The sequence below is a fragment of the Lemur catta genome, chromosome 6, assembly GCF_020740605.2.
Source record: "Lemur catta isolate mLemCat1 chromosome 6, mLemCat1.pri, whole genome shotgun sequence".
Lineage (NCBI taxonomy): Eukaryota > Metazoa > Chordata > Mammalia > Primates > Lemuridae > Lemur > Lemur catta.
In genome coordinates this window covers 88,077,692-88,098,212 of record NC_059133.1, presented here as the reverse complement: position 1 = coordinate 88,098,212, position 20,521 = coordinate 88,077,692, and the positions used below count along the sequence as shown (strand labels likewise).

Sequence of the window (20,521 nt, the reverse complement as noted above, 5' to 3'; positions counted from 1 at the left end):
CCATTTTTGTGTTGATTTGTAGAACTTACTTAGCTTTGGCATTTCCCCTAGTAAGTCCCAAGGCAAAAGCAGGAATCTTCAGAAATGAGACATGAGCAAACATGTATTACAATTCTAGTGACTGGGAACTTTGTCTTCCTGATTTGTTTATATCTCAGCTAAGCCCAGACATATAGTAATCAGCAGAAATTACTTAAAATGTTGACACTAAAGATTGAAGGATGGAGTGGGGAGAAGTGAAAATTTTTCTTCTTGTGGACTTTTTAGGTATAAAATTTCTCTTCATTGTGAGAGTTTTGCCTTTCTTTCCCGCACCCTGACCTTCATTGCTCTGTGAAGAAACATATAGTGCCCCAGAGGAGGGGTCATTCTTGTTCACTAATTTGTAATAAATGACACTTACTTTCTTGTGGTTTTTGACACAGCAGGCATGTACCTCCCATTCAAATGTCGTGGCTACAGAGGGGAAGGGTAACCAGGTAATTATTCACATGCCTCAAAAAAAAAAAAATATTGGCAACTAAATCTAGTTGCTTACTAGTGAGGCCAGCATCATGCGGGTGTACATGTGTGTCCATTACTCTTAGGATTTTTTTCAGGGTTATCGGTGTAAATATAAGACCTGATAGAATTTACCGATGCCGAGTTAATGTCTCTTCACTAATCAAGGCTCATTCCTTGAGGCATGATTTATGCCAACGCTTTTGTGAACCAAGTACTTTTAATCCAGTCTTTGAAATTGTCGTAATTCCCTGAGCAGAGAGAAGCCAGATCATAGCTGAACTAACTCTCTGCAAGTCACCCTACTTGCTTATGATGCTGCTTCTACAAGGTCACGCCCTGCAGTTCCTGTGGGACAGCATTTTCAAACTGATTTTAGTGTTTTAGCTGGAACCAAAGGAATGAGACTCGTTTTTACATAAATGCAATTTGATGTTTCTGCACATAGACTGCAACAATATGACTGACTTGTAAATATCTTCCAAGACAGTGCTGTAATTTTCCAGTTGATTTCGCAACATTTTAAAGATGTAACCAAGTATGATTCTGCTGTTCAAGGATGTCCCACAGAACGCTAGAAATAACTTCCCTCTTCCATTTATAGATACGGAAAAGTGATATTCAGAGAAAAGCACTTAAACAAATTTTGTTTACTAGACCTAGAACATTCCTGCTTAATGTCAGAAAAACAAAACCGGACAGGAGTATTTACGATAAACTAATAATGAAGTTTTAGTTTTGAGGCTAAAAAGCTTTCATCACCTAGTTCCAGCACACACTCCCTACCCTTCACATAATCTCTTCGCACACTCAGGGCTCACTCCAGTTTGGCCACATTTTTCTTCGCATCTCAGTATCCACACTGACTTCCCCCTTGGTTTAAGTCCTGATCTAATTTTAGTTGTCAGATCCAAACCAGTCCTCCAGTGCCAGCCTGCTGAGGCTGGTCTCCACGGAGCTCCAAGGTCTGCCTTCAAGTAGGCCGCTGGCCTGACCGTCAGGCCTTTGCAATCCCTGCATCTTCTCATCTGAAGCCTCTCGCGGAAACACCCGTTCCTCCCGCTGCCTTCCATCCCTGGAGGCCGAGTTAGCCCGCATTCCCTGTATTTGTCTAGCCCACTCCCGCCTGTTTCTCAGCAGAGTCCTGGCAAGACAGCTCTTCTCGTCTAGCTCTCCCAGTCCAATCCTTCTTGCTTTTAAATGTTCTTCAATCCAACTTCAACTCAGAAGCCGGTTACAACCAACTTCAGTGAGGTCCCCTGTGATTCTCTCCATAGTCATTATTTTGTCTGCTTGCACTGAAGGTAAACACTTTATTCCTTCGATGCGTAATTTTTATTAAACTGATGAGACTAAGCTTCTAGTTTCGTAGGTGGTCATTTCAGTGCATGAGCAGAGAGGTCATAAAGATGTATTTGGCAAGGATGGAGATCAGTTATTTTTTTTTTTTCCTCTGAGGCGGATTCTCACTGGGTTGCCCAGACTGGTCTTCAACTCCTGGACTCAAGTGATAATCCCACCTCAGCCTCCTGAGTAGCTGGGGCTGCAGGCACACACCACCAGGCCTGGCTTCAAGAACAGATCTTTAACAACTATCCTTCCTCAGTTTTTCCTACAGGAGTTATAAAATCATTTACTTGTTACATTAGAACGTACCACAGTGTGTAGCTGGTCTTTTCTTCTTCCTACCCTTGTGTGTTCTGGAATGAATCACCAGGAAAATATTTACAAGTGCCCTAGGTGTCTACACACTGAAGAGTGAAGGCGGGTGCTGAAGTGTTGGCTGATGATCCCGTGTTCCACATGAACGACAGAGCACGGACCGGATCTGACAACGCCACCACTGTATTTTGAGCTAAATCCTCGTTTGTGTGAGAACCGGACAGGTGCCACCCCTGCCTCCTTTGGCAGCTTGGGTGATACGGTTCCCACTGAGTGGACAGCTGCAAAGAGAGGTCTCTTCTCATAGGTATGTATAAACAGGTACCAGTTTTGATTTTATTTCATATTAACATACATGACACATCAAAATGAGAAATGCACAATTTAATCATTCAATAGCTTGCCTTACTCCAAAGGAACACTATATTCATATTAAACATTTATACAGTCTTTCGACCTAACTTTACAAATGCCCTAAACCATTTTCCAGCATTTCTCACATAGAATTCTAGTTCTGTTCTTTAAAATCACCACCTGTATCATCCTAGTAGACTCCAGGGCTTCCCCTACGATCACACGCTGAAGGAGCCACCACGCCGTGGACACCCGGCAGCTCCAGGCTCGCCCGAGGCCGCCCCTTCAGCGTGGTAGTCTTGATTCCAAGAACTGATTATTTGACATTAGTGATCAAGGACTAAAGGCTGTAGTGTATGACTACATCACAGTTAAAGGAAGGACAGGGACCATGGCCAAGAGAAACCCTAAATGACGGAATGCAAACTTCTGCCCAGAGATCTCCTTAAAACCAAGTCCTCCAACCCTCCTGAAACATACTCAACATGGAGCTATTGCTTTCATTTCTGAAAAAATGTTTGACAGATGTGACCAGATTCTGGAAGCGGTGAACTGTTACACATCTGGTGTGTGTGTGTATACATAACACAGCAATTACTGTGAAACTGGAGGATGTCTGATTACATGAAAGATGTAAATGTATATATAAAAACTAACTCAGATCACTCAGCAGAACTTTTTCAGAATGGTAACAATGTACTCCCTCTGCAGTTTACTCTCCTCTGCCTTCATCTTATACCCCTGTCACAGCACACATTATTTGTGCATAACTCGTCATGTCTGTGAAGCTCATATCCTCATGATCAAATCAGTCAGTTTTGAATCATGTCATTCTATGCTGGCTTTAGCAGTCACCATAGGAAACATTAAGTCACATCCTAGTCAAAGAAATGTCTATTTCTCAAACATAGAAAAACCTGAGATGTGAGTCAGCAACTGGCTACACTTACAGTAAAGGAAAGAACAACGGCGACACCCGTCCCACACCCCCACCCCAAGAAAGCTGCTGACGTGAATTAAGGTTTCAAAAGAGGACCACACTGTCGCTGATAAAACTCAAGCCAGGAAGTTTAAAAGCAGATCTGTACTCTCGCTTGTGTACTTGCTCTTATCACCTCCTATGTTCAGCTGCCAGGATTGATTCCATACGGTGATTGTAGCTCAAGGACTGAGAAGCCACCTTGCTCTTGCTCCACGTGGATCTGCCCCTTCTAAAACCACGCTGCGGGTAGTTTCTGAAAGTAGCTTGGCTGTGGCTTTCCACTCTACTCACAACCAACAAAATCAACAGTCTTCACCTTCCTCTACTGTCGTATTCTGAATATTCCTTGCTTCCTAAAGCCTCTCTCAGCCCTATTAGTAAGTCTGAAAGTCTGAGGAAATTATAGAAATACCATCCTCATCACGTGCTATTAGGGAAATAAGTTTCCTGCTTCTCCTCAGCGATTTTTACCTTCCTTAATCTTTCCACGCACGGTTCTCTTGGTAGTTTGCTATAAAAGTCTGCCTTGCTGTTACAATTTTACCAGCCATCAGCCATGCAGTGAAACAGAAATGGAGAACATCTACTTTGGCTGAGAACTTGAAGGTGCTGCTGCTTCTCTGCTACCAACCCCAATAACTTCACATTTGGCTTTAAACCAAGTTAATCTTTATTTGAAGGATTACCGATCCCATTTTAAACAATTCTTTGATTTACAAAGAGGGAGGTAGACTTGTTTAGCCTCCCAACCTTAGCTTAAATCATTACGCTGCCAGATTCCTGGCCATTAAATTGAATCCTAGGCGGTTTCCCCTTGCTTTTCTTCATAAAGCTGAGAAGGAGAAAAAAAAAATAATAACTACTTCCATCCAGCCCCAACTGGAATTTTGTGCATAGACAGTTTGAATTGGTCTGCAAAGTGTGACTAGCTACCTACCTATTCACAACGCCTAGAAAACGGGCTACCAGACACGGCAGTGGTGAAAGCCCTGACTTTCCTGTCTGAGGTACTGGGTTGGTTCGAAAGTAGATCTTGGCAAGGCCCTAATGGTCCGTCCAGCAGAATGATGTGCGCGTCACTCGGCTGTCGGGTGAGCCTGGACCTGCGCATCAGCTTTGGATGTGATCGTTTCTCTTGGATTTACCATTAGGCTCTGTCCCTAACAGGGTCTACCTACCCGACCCACAGCTGGCTCAGTCTCAGCACTAAGGTGCACTAGGGAAGGGTCTGGACAAAGATGAGTATTTGAGATCTCTTTGTAGCACAACATGAAAACGGTAGGGGATTTTGTCCTCTAACACCAAATGCCCTTGCTTTTGTGAGAACAAGAGCATGTGCAACTCCTTGAATAAAACTGCTTCCTCCGTCTAGGGGGAATTCTATCATCTGCCCTCTCAAATGCAGATGTTAAGAGAGAACAACTGGGTTGATCCATCTTTTGATTTTACACCATAGCTCCATTTTCCAAAAATATATATGTATGTACATATATATATTTCAGATTTACAGGGAATAGTTTTTGTGAACAAGAAAGAAACTGTCCATAGAAGTCACAAGTGTCTTTCTTCTCAGGAGACCTCGATGATTTCCATGCTGCCCGAGAAGCTGGACTGACTGCCCACTTTGCCCAGTTCCTCCCGCGACCTGTTCTCGGACATGATGCTCTCTCCAAATTCCATCTGGCAACTTCTGCGTTTAAACTGCTTTTCAAAGGGGCTCTCTTCATGCCAGCTCCGCCGCGAGTCGGCTCTGTCACTTGGCTTCTGCCGCCTGCGCACAGAATAGACTTGGTCGCTGCAGGTGGGCAGCTGGCTACAGCTGTAGGCAGAGTAACTGGCACTGCCTCCGTAGATGGCCGAGGCAGAGTAGAAGTGAGAGGACTCTGCGGCAAAATACCAACTGTTGGTCAGAGAAGGGGTCGAGGTCTGGGGAGCCAAGATATCCGAATGCCAGCCCTTGAGGCCCGGCCCGGCAGCAGACTTCGTGAGGTGCTGCTGGCTGGTGGAAAGGCCAAAAAGGAAGTTGGTGTGGTGATTGTCCTCCACGCTCCCACTTCGGTGCAACGGAGACAAGAAGGACCTCTGGGTGGCACCACTGTTGCTGGTTCTCACTGAGTGCAGTCGCTTGCTCTGGCCATCTGAAGGCCTGGCAGCCTGGGGCTTCTTGGGGACGTTGGCTTCCTCCTTAACCGGGCTGGTCTCAGGACTCTGCTCTGATACTTCCTGAACTGGGGAGAACTGGCATAGCTTGTTGGTCCCATCCAGAGTGGTGGAAGATTTATAGTATTCCAAAGCATCTTCTGATGAGGAGAAACCGTGTAAGGACGCTGCCACACTAGATGAATACGACACTGATTTGATATCGAGAGAGAAGGAACGCTTGAGCTTACTGCTGTCTTCCAGCTTGTCTGAGGACAGGTGGATCCCATTGAGCGCCTGTACCAGTGGACAGTCCCCTAACAGTGATGGCTGTACACTGGGCACACTGGCAGCATGCACAGGCCTCTGCCCCGCTGCCTCTGAGGTAGCAGAGTCGGCACAGGGTGGACCGAGGGACGTCTCGCTTTTCTGTCCACCCTCTGAGACTGCAGGGACGGGTTCATTTGGCTTCTCCAGGTGCAGCAGCTTGAGTTTGCTCTTTGGCCCTGATGCTCCAGTCGGGTTCTTAATCTTCTTCTCATAGTCCAGGAGTTGGCCCAGAAAATTGAAGTTTGGAGATATAGTAGGTCTTTTTTCTTTTACAAATCTGTGAAGAGAAGAAAAAAAAAATCCTGTGTTTTACAACTACACCGTATCTTAAGAGTATTAAGGGAATAAATGAGATAAGGAATTATTAGACAGATCTTCTCAAATACCTCTGGACGAGGATTGGTTTAAAAGTTCAGGGAGACGCCCCAAGGTGGAGAACACAAAGGGCTTCTCTCTGAGTTGGGGGAGCTCCACGTCCCTGAGCACGCTGGACAGGAGGAGTCAGGGCCCAAAAGCTCTAGTTTTAGCCTCCTTGTTTTCAAGGATCCAGGGCTCCCAGTGCAACTGATAAGAGATGATTCTCTGCCACCATCAAAGAACTGCCCCCCCCACACACACAGCCCAGTGCTACCATCAGAAGTACAGTGTAGCACCCACTCTCCAGCTGCAAGTTCCAATATCATCCCCTCTCAAAGTCCCCACAGTCACTTCTCAAGATATTTCACAATTTAAATTACTGCCAAAAACACGACGGTATCAGATGGTCAAAATATCAAAGCATACATTTCTGAGTTCCTTCTTTTTGTGCTGAACATGATAGAATAACCAAAGTGCTAAGGACTACGCTAATGCACTGAATTATTTATTTAATCCTCAAAACTACCCTATGTGAGGTGGGTGTAATCATCCCCTTCATGGAGGTACACAAAGTCTGTAAGTGACTTGCTCAAAATCACACAGCTACTAAATGGTGGCACTGGATGCAAGACCAGGTCTGTCTAATGTCTGGGTCCATTTTTGTAACCACCACAGTAAAAAAGATTCATCAAGGGATCAAAACTCATAATAAAGAGCTTTCCTGTTTCACTCGGGAAACACAGTCTCTGAGAAATGGTAGACAAATTCTTCAGTGGCCTGGAACCTCATGAACACTCTTCAGCTGATGCAGGAGTAAAACCACACTGAAAATCTGCATTTGAATAAGGAACCAAAAAACCTAAAACTCCATGGAAACCAAGTGACCTAAAGCCAATTAACAAAGCCAGAAATAACTGGCTCAACCATGACAAATATAAATGTAGGAATCTGAAACCCCCTGTATTTATACGATAGCGAGACTCCGTCTCCTCAATGAATGAATGAATGCAGGGTCCGCATAATGAAACTTTATAACATGATACAAGGGTGCCTTTTCTTCTAGCTTCCACATGGAGCAGGAGGACCTCAGGGAGAAAAGCCTGAAAGGAGGACCCGGCCGCTCCAGTCTCCTGCCTCAGAGGGGAAGCTGTTTAGCAGGGAGGACGCGGCCACTCCAGTCTCCTGCCTCAGAGGGGAAGCTGTTTAGCAGCTCACTTCTGTTTTCAAATTGAGAAAAAAGTCCAACTGCTAAAGCAGGCCTGCCCCACATGTTTCTATTTTTGATTCTTTATCACAAAAAAATGAACCACTTCTACCCACCAAGGCATGCAGGGGACTCAGATTGATCAGGGACTGGGGGGCAACCCTGACAAAATTAGACACTGCAAAATCTGGCCAACCCTAGAATGTAGGACATTTTACTCAACGAGTGGAGACTGACCGTGGTTTTATACTTGCATGCATTAGGCTTTTTCTTCACTGCAATACAAAGTTTGAAGCAAAGTAGAGATTCCATTCTACTAGATGTTTTTTTCCCCTCATGTATAAATTAGAGCAAACAATATTTCCCCACTTAGGGAAAAGAATAAAATCCCATTAATAGGATAGGAATCTCTGCCTGGACTTGTTCCTCAGGCTCACAAAGTAGCTGACAACGAATCTGACACGGGAGGGCAGAATTAACGCTAAATGATAAAACTGAGTTCTCTTCTAATCTTTGCAAGACCGTTTAAAATCCCACAGTAATCTGTAGAGAATGTGACTAAAATAATCAAGATCTGCTTCAGTCTGGTTACCCACCCTCCTATCTACTCATGTTTCAGGTCAAATGAAAAGCCAAACAGGGGCACGATCTTGTCCTCACCTGTAAGCTTCATCTAAAGACATGTCCATCCTCTTCATGATGTAGGCAATGGCGATGGTGGCGGAGCGAGAGATCCCGGCTAAACAGTGCACTAGGACACATCCGTTTGAGGCTTTTGCTTTCTCTGTATGAGTCAAATTCAAGAAAGGTCACTATGACATTTTGTTTTTTTCCACCTGAAAAACCTCAAAGAAAGTCTCATCTATTTATATCACAGTTATTCTTGCAACATCCGTTTGAAGAGGCAGGGGGAGATAATTTCCTCACCATTGACATACAGGACAATTAAAGTCCAAAAGTGTTAAAAAGCAATTTGTTACTAACTCAAGTTGCTTGACTCTTATTTCAGTACTTTTCACTGTGTACTTTTTACATTATTATTAGCATTATTAGTATTCTTTAGAGACAGGGTCTCGTTCTGTCACCCAGGCTAAGTGCAGTGGCACAGTAATAGCTCACTGCAGCCTCTAACTCCTGGTGCCTCAGCCTCCAGAGTAGCTAGGACTACAGGCACATACCACCAGACTCAGCTAATTTTTAAATTTTTTGTAGAGATGAGGTCTCACTATGTTGCCCCAGCTGGTCTTGAACACCTGGTCTCACGGGATTCTCCCACCTTGGCCTCCCAAAGTGCTGGGATTATGGGCATGAGCCACCACACACAGCAGTATTATTTAATAAAGTTTCCTGGATATAAATACTATATTGTGATTATATGATCCTGTTTGCTCAGTGTAGAACATTTCAGAAACAGAAAAGTATATAAAAAAAGAAATAAAAGCCATCTAAAATCCCCTCCTAAGATACAGCTAATATTTCGTTTACTCATGTTATCTGACACTTTAATTTCTTCCCTAACTACATAAGGGATAGTTAAATTTTAAAAATCCATTTTCATTTCAAATATATGTGACATACATTACTATTTAAAAAGGAGAGAGGTGGGGGGGGGGGTCAGAGAGATCACAATGATATCATATCACAACACAAAAAGATGCCTGACCAAGTAACTTTTAAAATGCTGAAACTCATAGTACCTGTCTTCATATGAATTCCCTATTTTTCTTTAGGAAACTTTTCTGTATGTCATAAAATGACTCAATTTTATTTGCTGAATTTAAGAAAGAAAATCGTGTATATGCTATGAATCAGGTTTAACAGGTCACTTTAATGAGAACCAAGAGAACTTTTAGCCCTTCCTTGATACCCAGGAGGGAGTTACTGCAGCATCCTAATTCCCTGTAACATGGTGGAAGTACTCATGGACACTTCGTTAGAACCAAAGAACCAGGGAAGCCCAAACAGTGCTGCCAAGTCGCACTGTTGAGAGGCTTACAAAGCTTACGTGTAGAAGTGGATGAAGTTATCCCCATATATCCAACACGGCACAAATGTTAGTTGCCTGGAAACAACTAACATTTTAACCAGTACTACGACTGCCTTAATTCTAAACAATCGAATGCCTGCTTAGCCATGAAACTGTTGCCACGGAACTAAATTCTTCTCTTTTCATTCCTGGTAGCTGCTACCAAGTTTACCAAACCTTACATTAAGATTTTTATAATGAACAGATATATGCAAGGAATCTGTTCTGGCAGCTGAAAAATACAAGGCTGCTCAATCTCATTGCCTATGCTATAAATATTACAGATTTCTAGTGTATATGATTTATTATTCATTCATTATGTACAAAACAACACAGGGATTTTAGATAGTGTATGAATAAACAAGCAGCAAGCAGCTTCCCTTCTAAATAGGGAAACCAAACCCAATAAAACAATAATAAGTGAATACAAAGCAACACTGAAGCAGAGAGTTAAGTACTACAGAAAGTCATATATAAACCTGTGTACATAAAGTCTCATGCCTTCCTATGCCTACTCTTACATCTCTCAGCTATAATTCATCCTATACTACCTGTTTCCCCTTTTACCATGGCTGCTAAGAAGCTCAAAGCTAAGGTTTTCATCCAATTTCAATAGGAAATGGCAATTCAGATTTTCTGTCATAGTTACTGTAGTCCGATATGACTTGGTTCTTGCCCTGTCATCCCACTTTAATGTGTATGTGCGAGAATATGTGTATCTTTTGGTCCTAATCTCTTATTGTAACATGCTTCAAATCCTTATTGGAAGTAGGCTGGGTTGAAGTGTTTTTTTTTTTTTTAGTGTTGACAATACTCTTATTATTTTTAATAAATATTTCAAAAACTAGACATGAGAACCTATAAGGGTCTTGCTTCTAACACTCCCACCAAAAGGGTCTAATACGAGGCACATAGCAACATATAACCAGTTAATACTAGCTGATGGGTACATATTTTAAAACAGCAATCTATATAAAAAATTTTTTAAAAGGTTAGAAATCAAACAATGACAGTAACATATGTGTTATGATGTTGAGGTTATAGGGTTTTTTTTTTTTTTTTTGGTTTTTGTTTTTGTTTTTTTAATGTAGGGAAATTAAGGAGCATCTGCAGGTTTCTGAACAGAGAACAACCAGAAGGCAATGATGGTGAAAACTGGAAATTCAGGTTGCCATTACAGAAATTTAGGAATAAAATCTAGGTTAAAAAGGGGAAGGGAGAACTGCAAACAGGGTAAAGACCCAGTGAGGATGAGAAGTTACAAAGGCAAAAAGGTGGAAGGAATAACTAAGTGAGGTTACAAAGTACAGCTCTCGGGAGAGACAAAAAGAGAGGAACTGCTCATAACAATTTTAAAAATATTTATTAAGAGCCCATTATGAGTCAGGTACTTTCCAAGGTGTTCAATCCACATATATTATCCATTGTAACCATCACAATATCCTGATAAGGTTACCTTCAGTTTCCAGATGAGGAAACTCGGGCACACAGAAGTTTTAAGTAACTTATCCAAATCACTTAAGTAGTAACTGGGGAAGACAGGTCTCAAATTCAGACAATTTGGCCCAAAGTACCTACTCTTAATTGCCTCCCTATAGCGTCTCCATGCAGAGTCATGAGTTTGCTGGGGGGGAGGGGGCGGGAGTCCTGACACAGGGAGGAGGGAACGAGAGCCCAGGAAGCAGCCAGCGGGGCTCGGGCAACCTCACGAGCATCCCACAGCACAATCAGCCATGGTAGGTACTGCTGCCTACCATAACTAGAAACAAAGATAAAATTCCATGAAAACCTGAGTCCTTCCAACAAACCAAGTGACTTACTGAAATTTAATCTGAATAACAAAAAGAAAAAAAGTACATATGAGCCTATAAGGCATTAAGTCCAAGTCAGGGGCACATCTTCCACTTACACACTCTGCCATGACTAACATGGCCTAAAACACCACGCAGCGGAAGACTGGCAGTTACAGTGAACATGGGCGAATTCAAAGTTGGGCTGGAGATTGTGCCTGGAGTTATCTGTGCAGGGTAAGGACGATGATGCTAGCAAATAGGACCAAGCAAATGAAATACTGGTAAGTAAAAAATATCTGCAGGGATCACAAACAAATTATGGTATGTGTTTGTATGTAGGTGTTTGGCCAAGTTGGAACATAGTAAAGTTCCTTTTGTTTGAACAAAAATTGGCATGATGACCTCGTATCTCCCATGGAAGAAGAAAGGACGTTGGGGCAAACTGCTTCACATTCTTTTTCTCCTCACCCCTCCTAAAACTTAGACATTGTATGACTTAACAGAATCAGGTTGTCTTCTAGACAGATCCTGAAATCGCATTTTTAGCTGAAAATAGAGCCAAATGTCTCTGGATCAATGTGACATGCACTGGGAACATTAACTATAATTGCTATTTTTTAAAAAGGCAAAAAACTGAATGATATGCTTAATATTTCCTAGAAGTACAATGGGGGGGGTACTAGTTTTGGGAGTTTTGTTTGTGATTATTTTAATGTGAACTATCTAGGTCATTTATCTTTAGATGTTTCATAGATTGAGTCCTAATTGAAGATGAAACCCTTGCCAATCTGGAAATCCTAAAAAAAAAAAAGAGAGAGAACTGTTTTGGAACTATTCAAAGCTCCAAAAACATTACCTAGAAAACTCCTCTCTTATAGATGAAAAAACAGTGGGGTGTTTATATAATTCTACCTTTTTTTTTTTTTTTTTAAAAGACATGAGGTCTTACTCTGTTGCCCAGGCTGGAGTACAGTGGCATGATCAGAGCTTACTGTAACCTTGAGCTCCTGGGCCCAAGCCATCCCCCTGCCTTAGGTGTGCACCACCATGCCCAGCTAATTTTGGGGGGCAGGGGTAGAGATGGGGTCTTGCTATGTTGCCCAGGATGATCCTGAACTCCTGACCTCAAGCAATCCTCCCGCCCTGGCCTCCCAACGTGCTGGGATTATAGATGTGAGCCATCACACCTGGCCTACATAATTTCCCCTTTTTAAAGGCACTAGTTCTTTTATTTTTAATTATAATAACCAATTCAGAGTGTTTAATTATGGATTACAGTCCTCAAACTTATGTGACTGGGGGGAAAAAAAGCAACAAAAACTCCTCACACAGAATATTGAGACTCACACTCCTTGCTATGCTGCTCAAGACCCAGGCGTGTTTCCCCTTCAGCCGCCCTCCATTACAAAAGCATTTCAAGTGCACAGCAGCAGCTTACTGTCAGCAGACCTGGTCCTGCGACACTAAAACGTCACAACAGCACCTAGGACTCAGAGAAGCTCCAGAACTGAACGTGCCCAGGAAGTAGAACAAAGCATGGCACAGACCAGATCCTGTCCCAACCACCGCCAAGGAAATGACATGCATGTCAGGATTTTATTAGATCCAATACTACTTGAAATCGTTGGCACACGGACTGAGGCTCAGCAATCTTGTGACACAAAGACTTTAAATGTAAGGAGGCTTATTTTCACAGGATTTGACTTCTTGCTGGGGAAAACACAGCAGCAAGGTGACAGTGAGTATCACCAAACTTCCCAAAAGCTTTTTATATGGTTTGAAAAAATGGGGTAAAAAGTTTAACTCCAAAAGCTTAACTGATTTTCAAATACTTGTAAATACATAATGACAGATCCTATGAGCATTAACCTTGGTAGTGTTAAAAGTTAGCTAGAACATCACAAGGCCAGTCCCTTAGGGACAACACCACACATTCGTCACCTGGACCACTGAATGAGTAAACAGCATCATGTGTTGTTTTCAGACTTGAAATCTCTGAAACAGGCTCCTTTTCTCTAATGAAGAAAAGGGTGGGAAGGAGTACACCCATACATGAGACAATAACCCAAAGGACTTGCAATATTATTTGAGCTACTTACCAATGAAATCTACTGATTTGTCCAACCATGGCAAAATTTTCTCACAAAAGCTATCATTCACAGGCACTCGCAGGAAATGAGACTCAGGGATAAAGTCTGGCTTTGGACAGGTATTGCTGGCATTTAACACGTAGCCAATCCCATTCTGCTGCATCAGCTCCTACAGAGAGACAGAGCAATTAAAGTGACTAATGATATCCTACTATGATACTTTGAAAGGGTAAAGTTTAATGTAATGATAACAATGACCAGTTTCCTTAAAATAATCAGAGTTCATTCACATCAGAGAAATCCAAAAACCCAGCAAAATGACACCTAGAGACTTAAGTGTACAGCAAAAACAATTTTAAGGACAAAAAAGGATGTTTAAAATAGTATGCTTGAAGACCACGTATCATTAATATTCACAACTCTCTATTTTCTTCATTACTAGAGAGAGAAATAGAATAAAGAATATGAAATAAAACAATGGTTTATACGACTTTATACGACTTTAGAATATATACACACAATAAGAACATTTCCTTCCCAAGAACATGGTGGTTGTTCTCTGAGATATAATCCTACGCATTCTTCTCACTCTAAATACTCTCTTTGAAGGCTGCATCTATTTCCATAGTTTTAATTATCAGCTCTGCATGCCAATGACGTGTGTGTGCATGCACGTGTATCTATCTCCTCTTAAATTTCCAACCATATTTCTATCTACCTACTGGATATCAGACTATTCCACAGGCCTTTCAAATTCAAAATGTCAAAAACTAAACACATTAACTTTCTCCCTTTCCTGCCTCAAACTCCTGTTTCCTCTCTGTTATCCCAAATTTACTTTTGGGATCCAAATAGTTGCCAAATCCTTTTGGAATTATGAATACCTCTTCCATTTATCCTCTTCTCTCTGTTCCCAGTCATTGCTCAGGGATCAATCCTCGCCAAGATAACTAAAAAAGCCACCAGGGAGCTCTTAAAAGTCTGCAGTGATTTTCTCTCCAAACCATATTCTGAACAAACTAGTAGACTTTCTTTCTTTCCTTTTTTTTTTTTAGAGATGGGGTCTCACTCTGACACCCAGGCTGGAGTACAGTGGTGTGATCATAGCTCTCTGAAGCCTTGAACTCCTGGGCTCAAGTGATCCTCCTGCCTCAGCCATCTGAGTAGCTGGGACCATAGGCATGTGTCACCACACCCGGCTAATTTTTTTGAAAAATTTTTTGTACAGCCAGGGTCTCCCTCCATTGCCCAGGCTGGTCTCAAATTCCTGGGCTCCAAGGGATCCTCCTGCCTCAGCCTCCCACAGTGCTGGGATTACAGGCGTGAAACACTACACCCAGCCCTAGAGTAGTGTTTCTTATAATTAAACATGGGCTAAGTGCTTCATCCATATTCTTTTACTTTCATTTCCTGCTCCTGTCCTCTACAACCCCGACCCGCTCCATCACGGGTCCATCCACCACCCTCTGTGCTTTTGTTCACACCTTTCCTGTGCTCACTAGGCCCTGAACTTCTTCCTGATGACTCTTCCCACTTTTCCTGCTTTGTTCAACCTTATCTATGAATTCCTTCCCACTGATGCATAATTACCCATTCAGTTCTGTCCTTCCACAGTACTTTGTTCACACCATTAGTAAAGCACCTAGCAGAGTGTGTTATCATTAACAGATAATTCTTATCTCCCCTGTTAAGTAATGAAGTAATGAGTGAGGTATTGGACTGAGTCTTGCCTGTTTGTCTACCTTTTGCACCAGGTACGCAGTTGCACTCACCAGGAGTCTGTTGAACTGACATCCCGTCTACCATGGGCCAGGCAAGCCCACACAACCTCACTGCATTTAGTCATCCTGTTGCTGCCCGGCAGGAAATGTTCCAAGCCTGGAATAATTCTCTTATTCTGAGCAACCTTGGTCATTTCTTCCTTTCCTTTTCTACAAATCTTTTCCAACTACCTGAATGACAATTAGTAATTTTCTTCCTAGTTTACCCTCCTAAAACATGCCAGTTCCCTAATCTCTTCATTTACCACATTTGGCACAATAAATATATTCTATTTTACATAAAATGTAGACATCATAAATCCAGATGATGTGTGCAATCTCATCTCTGAGATGACAATGTCAAGAAACAGATTTTGGAACTAGGTGGGCTTCTTAAATTGACCAATACCCTTCAGCCATGCCAGAGCCCAAGTCCTCTGATGGTCTTATGTGCTTCTTCTGTTAGGCTAATAATCAGGCTATGAAGATCTTAATGGTGTTTACCACACCCTTTAAACTTTTGTACATGTAGCAAAGGTGACATTTGTTTTTCTATGGGAAAACCAAAGCTACCCTGAGTTTACCCAGTACCAGCTGATGAACCACAGGATACAGAAACTGGTTCATGATCTCCGTGTAAGAAAAGGAGTGGGCCACTGGAGTTGAAGCAGCCTTTGAGGCCTTTCTCACCAATGGTTAAAGAAAGATGCCATGTTATATTTTGTTCTCCTTTCCACCAATGGCACTACAGATTCATTAAATTAAAAGTAAAGGGTAACAGTAATATCCCTTTCCGCCCAATTCAATAAGGAAGACACCATAGAAGTTTCTGAGAAAAGGAGTGACAGAAAAGGTGTTATCTAGTATATACAATCAAAAGACAACAGGCAATTCTCACTGAAGACATGTTCCAAGTCAATAATGACTGTAAAATTTGATTTTCCATAGAAAGACTATAATAATGTACATGTCTAACAAGTAGCCTAATAACCTTCATTTTATAGAAATGACAAAAATTTAATCAACCTATGTTGGGTTGAAAAATATTATTGAGCACCTTTGCTAGAAGCCTTTTAATAATTTATTATAATATTATGACACATGGGACATATTAAGAAAATAGTATCTAACATTTAATGAATGCTTACTATGTGCCAGGCACTGTGTCAAGCATTTAAATGGATTGTCTCATTAAATTCTCACAACCAGCCTTTCATGTGGGTACCATTATTATCCTCATTTTACAAATGAGGAAACTGAGGTTTAGAGAGGTAATGTGTTTCCAAAGTCACAGAGCTGGCAAGTGGTAAAGACTCAAATCCAGACATATTCATCTCCAGAATCTACCCTCTTAATCACCACACTCTACTAAACTTAAGTTCCTTTGAAAGCAAATTAGACAAAGCAATAAATTAACCAGTCTACACAAATGTTTTTAAACTAAATGAAGTATTAGATGATAAAGTTTTAATTTCATCCTTTTTTGCCTTTTTAAACTATGAAAAATTAGAAGACCTTTCTTTTCTAGGTGAGCTGGCTAGAGTTCTTAAGCAAATCACACTCAAAGGCATCTACCACTTATCGTTTCCAAAGAACTTGTGAAATACTATCAGCACAGAAGCCTTCTAGATAAGACTGTGCCCCAAATATTTCACAGTTGCCTTATTCCCATCTAATCTGACAGGCAAAATATACAAAGCAATCTGTCTTTCCCAAATCTTTCCAAAACATTTAACTTAGGTCATAGAAAAACAACTCTCTTCTCTCATTCATATTTCATCCATGTATGTAATATTTTAATTAATGTACATAATTATAAATAACAAGTACACTGGCCTAAACAGGTTCAGGAACGAGCACAGCTGATTGCTGGAAAGTATGTTCAAACAGTGGAGGCAGACGTGCCATAGCAAGAGCCTACTGCCGGCCGTGTGGCAGGCATTCGTTTGCTGAGCGCACAGCAAAGAGATGTTTCTGGATCTCTGAAGCCAGTTAAGAAAGTTTCTGAAGTTTCATGTAACTATTCTATTAGCTTGTTTTCTTGATTATTTTTTCTGATTTTTTTTTTTAATCAATGTACATACAGATGGCTGAGAGGGCATCTTAATGTGTTTTGTTGCTGGTCTCGAACTCTAGGCTCAAGAGATCCTCCCACCCCAGCTTCCCCAGGCAGCTGGGACCACAGACACCAGGCCTGGCACATCTTACTATTTTTAATGTTAGAACTGAGATGGAACTATAATTATGAAGAATGAGTCTATTTTATGGAATAATGATTGCTTGTATTCATAGATGGATGTCAATGACTTCTTACTAAATTATAAAGAGATATTTATATAATCCATTCAGGTTTTTTTTTACCATGTTATATAAAATATACACAACTGAATATTTATTCTGTCCCATAATTAAACATCATTAAGCTTCCAAAGAGCAGTCATCTTTTACTGTTAAATATTTAGCTCAACTTTGTGCTAAGTCTGCTAATACATACTTTCTACTGATAAGATAATCATCCTTCTCTGGCCTTAAAATATCCTTCTGACACTTTGGCCTTGCAGTTCTTTGAACTCCTCATCTGAGCCACTCAACTTTTGTGAGATCTAGCCTGGTCTCTGTCATTACCAATAACCACAAACCCTCTGTAACGTCAATTCCATTCAACCCACTCTTGGACCACTCCTCCTCTGCCCTCCAGGACCTACAATCTGATGGTTCTACCCACTTTTTTGTGCTTCATTCCCTGATGTCTGTCTTCTTCCCTTGCCCAACTTAAACTCTGTGCTCAATCATTACAAGCACTCCCTTGCTTGTGTCTACAATTCCCTTGCCAATCACTTCCTCACACTCACTTGGCAGGATGACAACCTTAGTTAAATCTCATTCTCTGCCCAGTCTCCATTTGCACCCCTGCAGCTGAACATGGCCAGAGAAAAACTCTCAAGAATGCTAATACTGCCTGATCTCACTTTCAAGTCATGCTCCTCAGCAGTTGCTGTATTTCCCTAGTCCATTCACCTTTCCTCTCTCCTATATGCCAATTCCATCCATTTCCCCTTTTCTTCAAACTCCCTTCCCTATACATCCTCACTCATCCTCACTCTCAGCTGGAACATGATCTTGTTTCCTACTACACTGGAGAAATTGAAACAATCAGAAGCAAATTTTGACAGACTCCCACCACCACCTGTACCCTTCAACCACACATGCACCTATACACTCTGCCTTCTCACTTGTTGTTATGGATGAACTTTCCATGTTCCTAAATCCCTCTTACATGCTCAATAAATCCCATCCACTCTTACTCAAGGAAATGGCTCTAGCTGTTCTCCCTCACTCCTACATTAATTTCCCACTCTACTGGGTCACTTCTCCTAGCTGCAATCTAACAAACACTATTTCTCCCATCTTAAAAATATCCTCTCTCACTCTCCACTTCTCCCTTCAGCTATTACCCCATGTCTTTGTTCTTCTTATCACCAAAATTCCTTGAAAGAGCTGCTTATACTTGCTATCTTCAACTCCACCCCTCCCATTATCTATTGAACCCATTCCCTTCTGGCTTTCACCCTCAACACCCTATCAAAACTGCTCGTGGATCACCAGCGATAGTCACATTGCTAAATCCAGTGGCCAATTCTTAGTCTTCATCTATCTTTACCTATCTTTATCTCACCACTTGGCACACTCAATTACTGTTTTCTCCTGGAGAACACTTTGTTTACTTGTCTCCTCGACTACTATAATCTCGTGATTTCCTTCCTTCATCAATATTTATCTATCCCTTCAAATTATAGCCAGAATCTCACCATTGCTACCACCTTGATTCCAACCCATTACCATGTAGCTTCTTAACTGGCCTCCTTGCTTCCATCCTGTAGGAAATTCAGTCTATTTTCAACACAGGAGGTAAAGTGATCCTAATAAAACCGAAGTCGGGTCATGTTACTCCTCTGCTCAGAACCTTCCAATGGCCCCGTTTCTCTGAGTAAAAGCTTCCGTCTTTACAAGGCCTATGACGTCTTGTGAAGTCTTGATCTGTTCCCGTTTTCTCTTTGACGACACTCCCCTCTTCCTCTGCCATCCCAGGTGTGCTGCATGCAGTCTTTGCCCTAGTGGCTTCTTCTGCCTGTACTACTTTTCCTCCAGAGACTCAAACGGCAAACGGCTCATTCTTTGATCTCCTTCACGTGTTTGTTCTAATGTCACTACCTCAATGAGGCCTATCTTGACCACCCCATTTAATGACAACCCACATCCCTACAGGTAACTCCCTGGTCCTCTTACACTGTTTAAGTATAGTCTATTATCCTATATGACTTACCTATTTATTATGCTTACTGTCAAGTTTCTTTCCTCTAGAATGTGCATTCACAAAAGCAGAGATCGCTGTCTCACTTTACTGATATATCCCTAGCACCCAGAACACTGTCTGGCATACAGTAGATGCTCAATAAGTGTTTGTGGAATGAATTTACGAATGAACCATTATCCCTTAAAGTTACTAAAGTCAGGATCTAGTAACTAGTTAATTAGCATCTTTTAATGAAGAACCTTTGTATACTTTCCTGGCACATTTTCATTTTGCAAGTATGGTAAAATGTCATTAAAACATTCCATTCATTTCATAATTTGTAAAAGACTATTTTACCTGGGTTGAAAATTTTAGTTTCTCAAATTTATTAAGAGAGGGTTTCCTGAGTAAATTAATTGCATAAGGAAAATTATTGGGAGGTGCGTTTACTTAAACAATTTTGAAGGACATGGTAAACTGCATACAAGTGGCACTGGTTACAAATTACGCTGTAACTACTAATATTTATTTTGAAAAATAATCATTGAGGGCTTACTATGATCGAGGCACTCTGTAGGGTGCTCTGGGACATAAAAAGCAAGTGTTCCACTGAGGGATGAACAGTCTACAGGCAGACATAAGGCAGCTGCACAAATATCGATGGATACAAAGAGGTATCTGTGCACTGGAAAAGAGGAGCAAAGCTGAAGGGAAAGGTTCTGAGAGGACCATTTATAATGGGAACTAAAGTTTTCATCTGAAGCTCAGATGGGGGTAGAGGCATTCTGGATGGAGCGTAGAAAATGAATAAAGACAAAGGAAAGTACGGAAGTATCTGGGGCACACTCATTAGTCTAGTATGTTCAAACAATGAGAGAGGAAGAGAACAGAAGAGCTGAAAAGACAGAATTAGATTGTACAGGGTCTTAGATATCCAGCTAAAGAGTTTTACTGCCAAGCTACAGAACTTACATCAAATGTCATAATGAGAAGGCCGATCAATATATTAAAGCAAACTCTTAAAGATCT

The 20,521-nt window shown here is 41.5% G+C and overlaps 1 protein-coding gene across 1 annotated transcript in view; it reads right to left on the bottom strand.

Moving 5' to 3' along the window:
- Positions 1 to 2,471: 2,471 nt before the first annotated feature.
- DUSP16 (dual specificity phosphatase 16) overlaps positions 2,472 to 20,521 on the bottom strand; it is an 86,354-nt gene continuing 68,304 nt past the window's right edge. The window contains exons 6-8 of the mRNA XM_045554308.1: positions 13,448 to 13,607; positions 8,190 to 8,313; positions 2,472 to 6,245 (exon numbers count right to left, since the gene is read on the bottom strand). Of these exons, the coding sequence (XP_045410264.1) occupies positions 5,069 to 6,245; positions 8,190 to 8,313; positions 13,448 to 13,607 (1,461 nt within the window). The 3' untranslated portion in view covers positions 2,472 to 5,068. The remainder of the gene's footprint in view (positions 6,246 to 8,189; positions 8,314 to 13,447; positions 13,608 to 20,521) is intronic.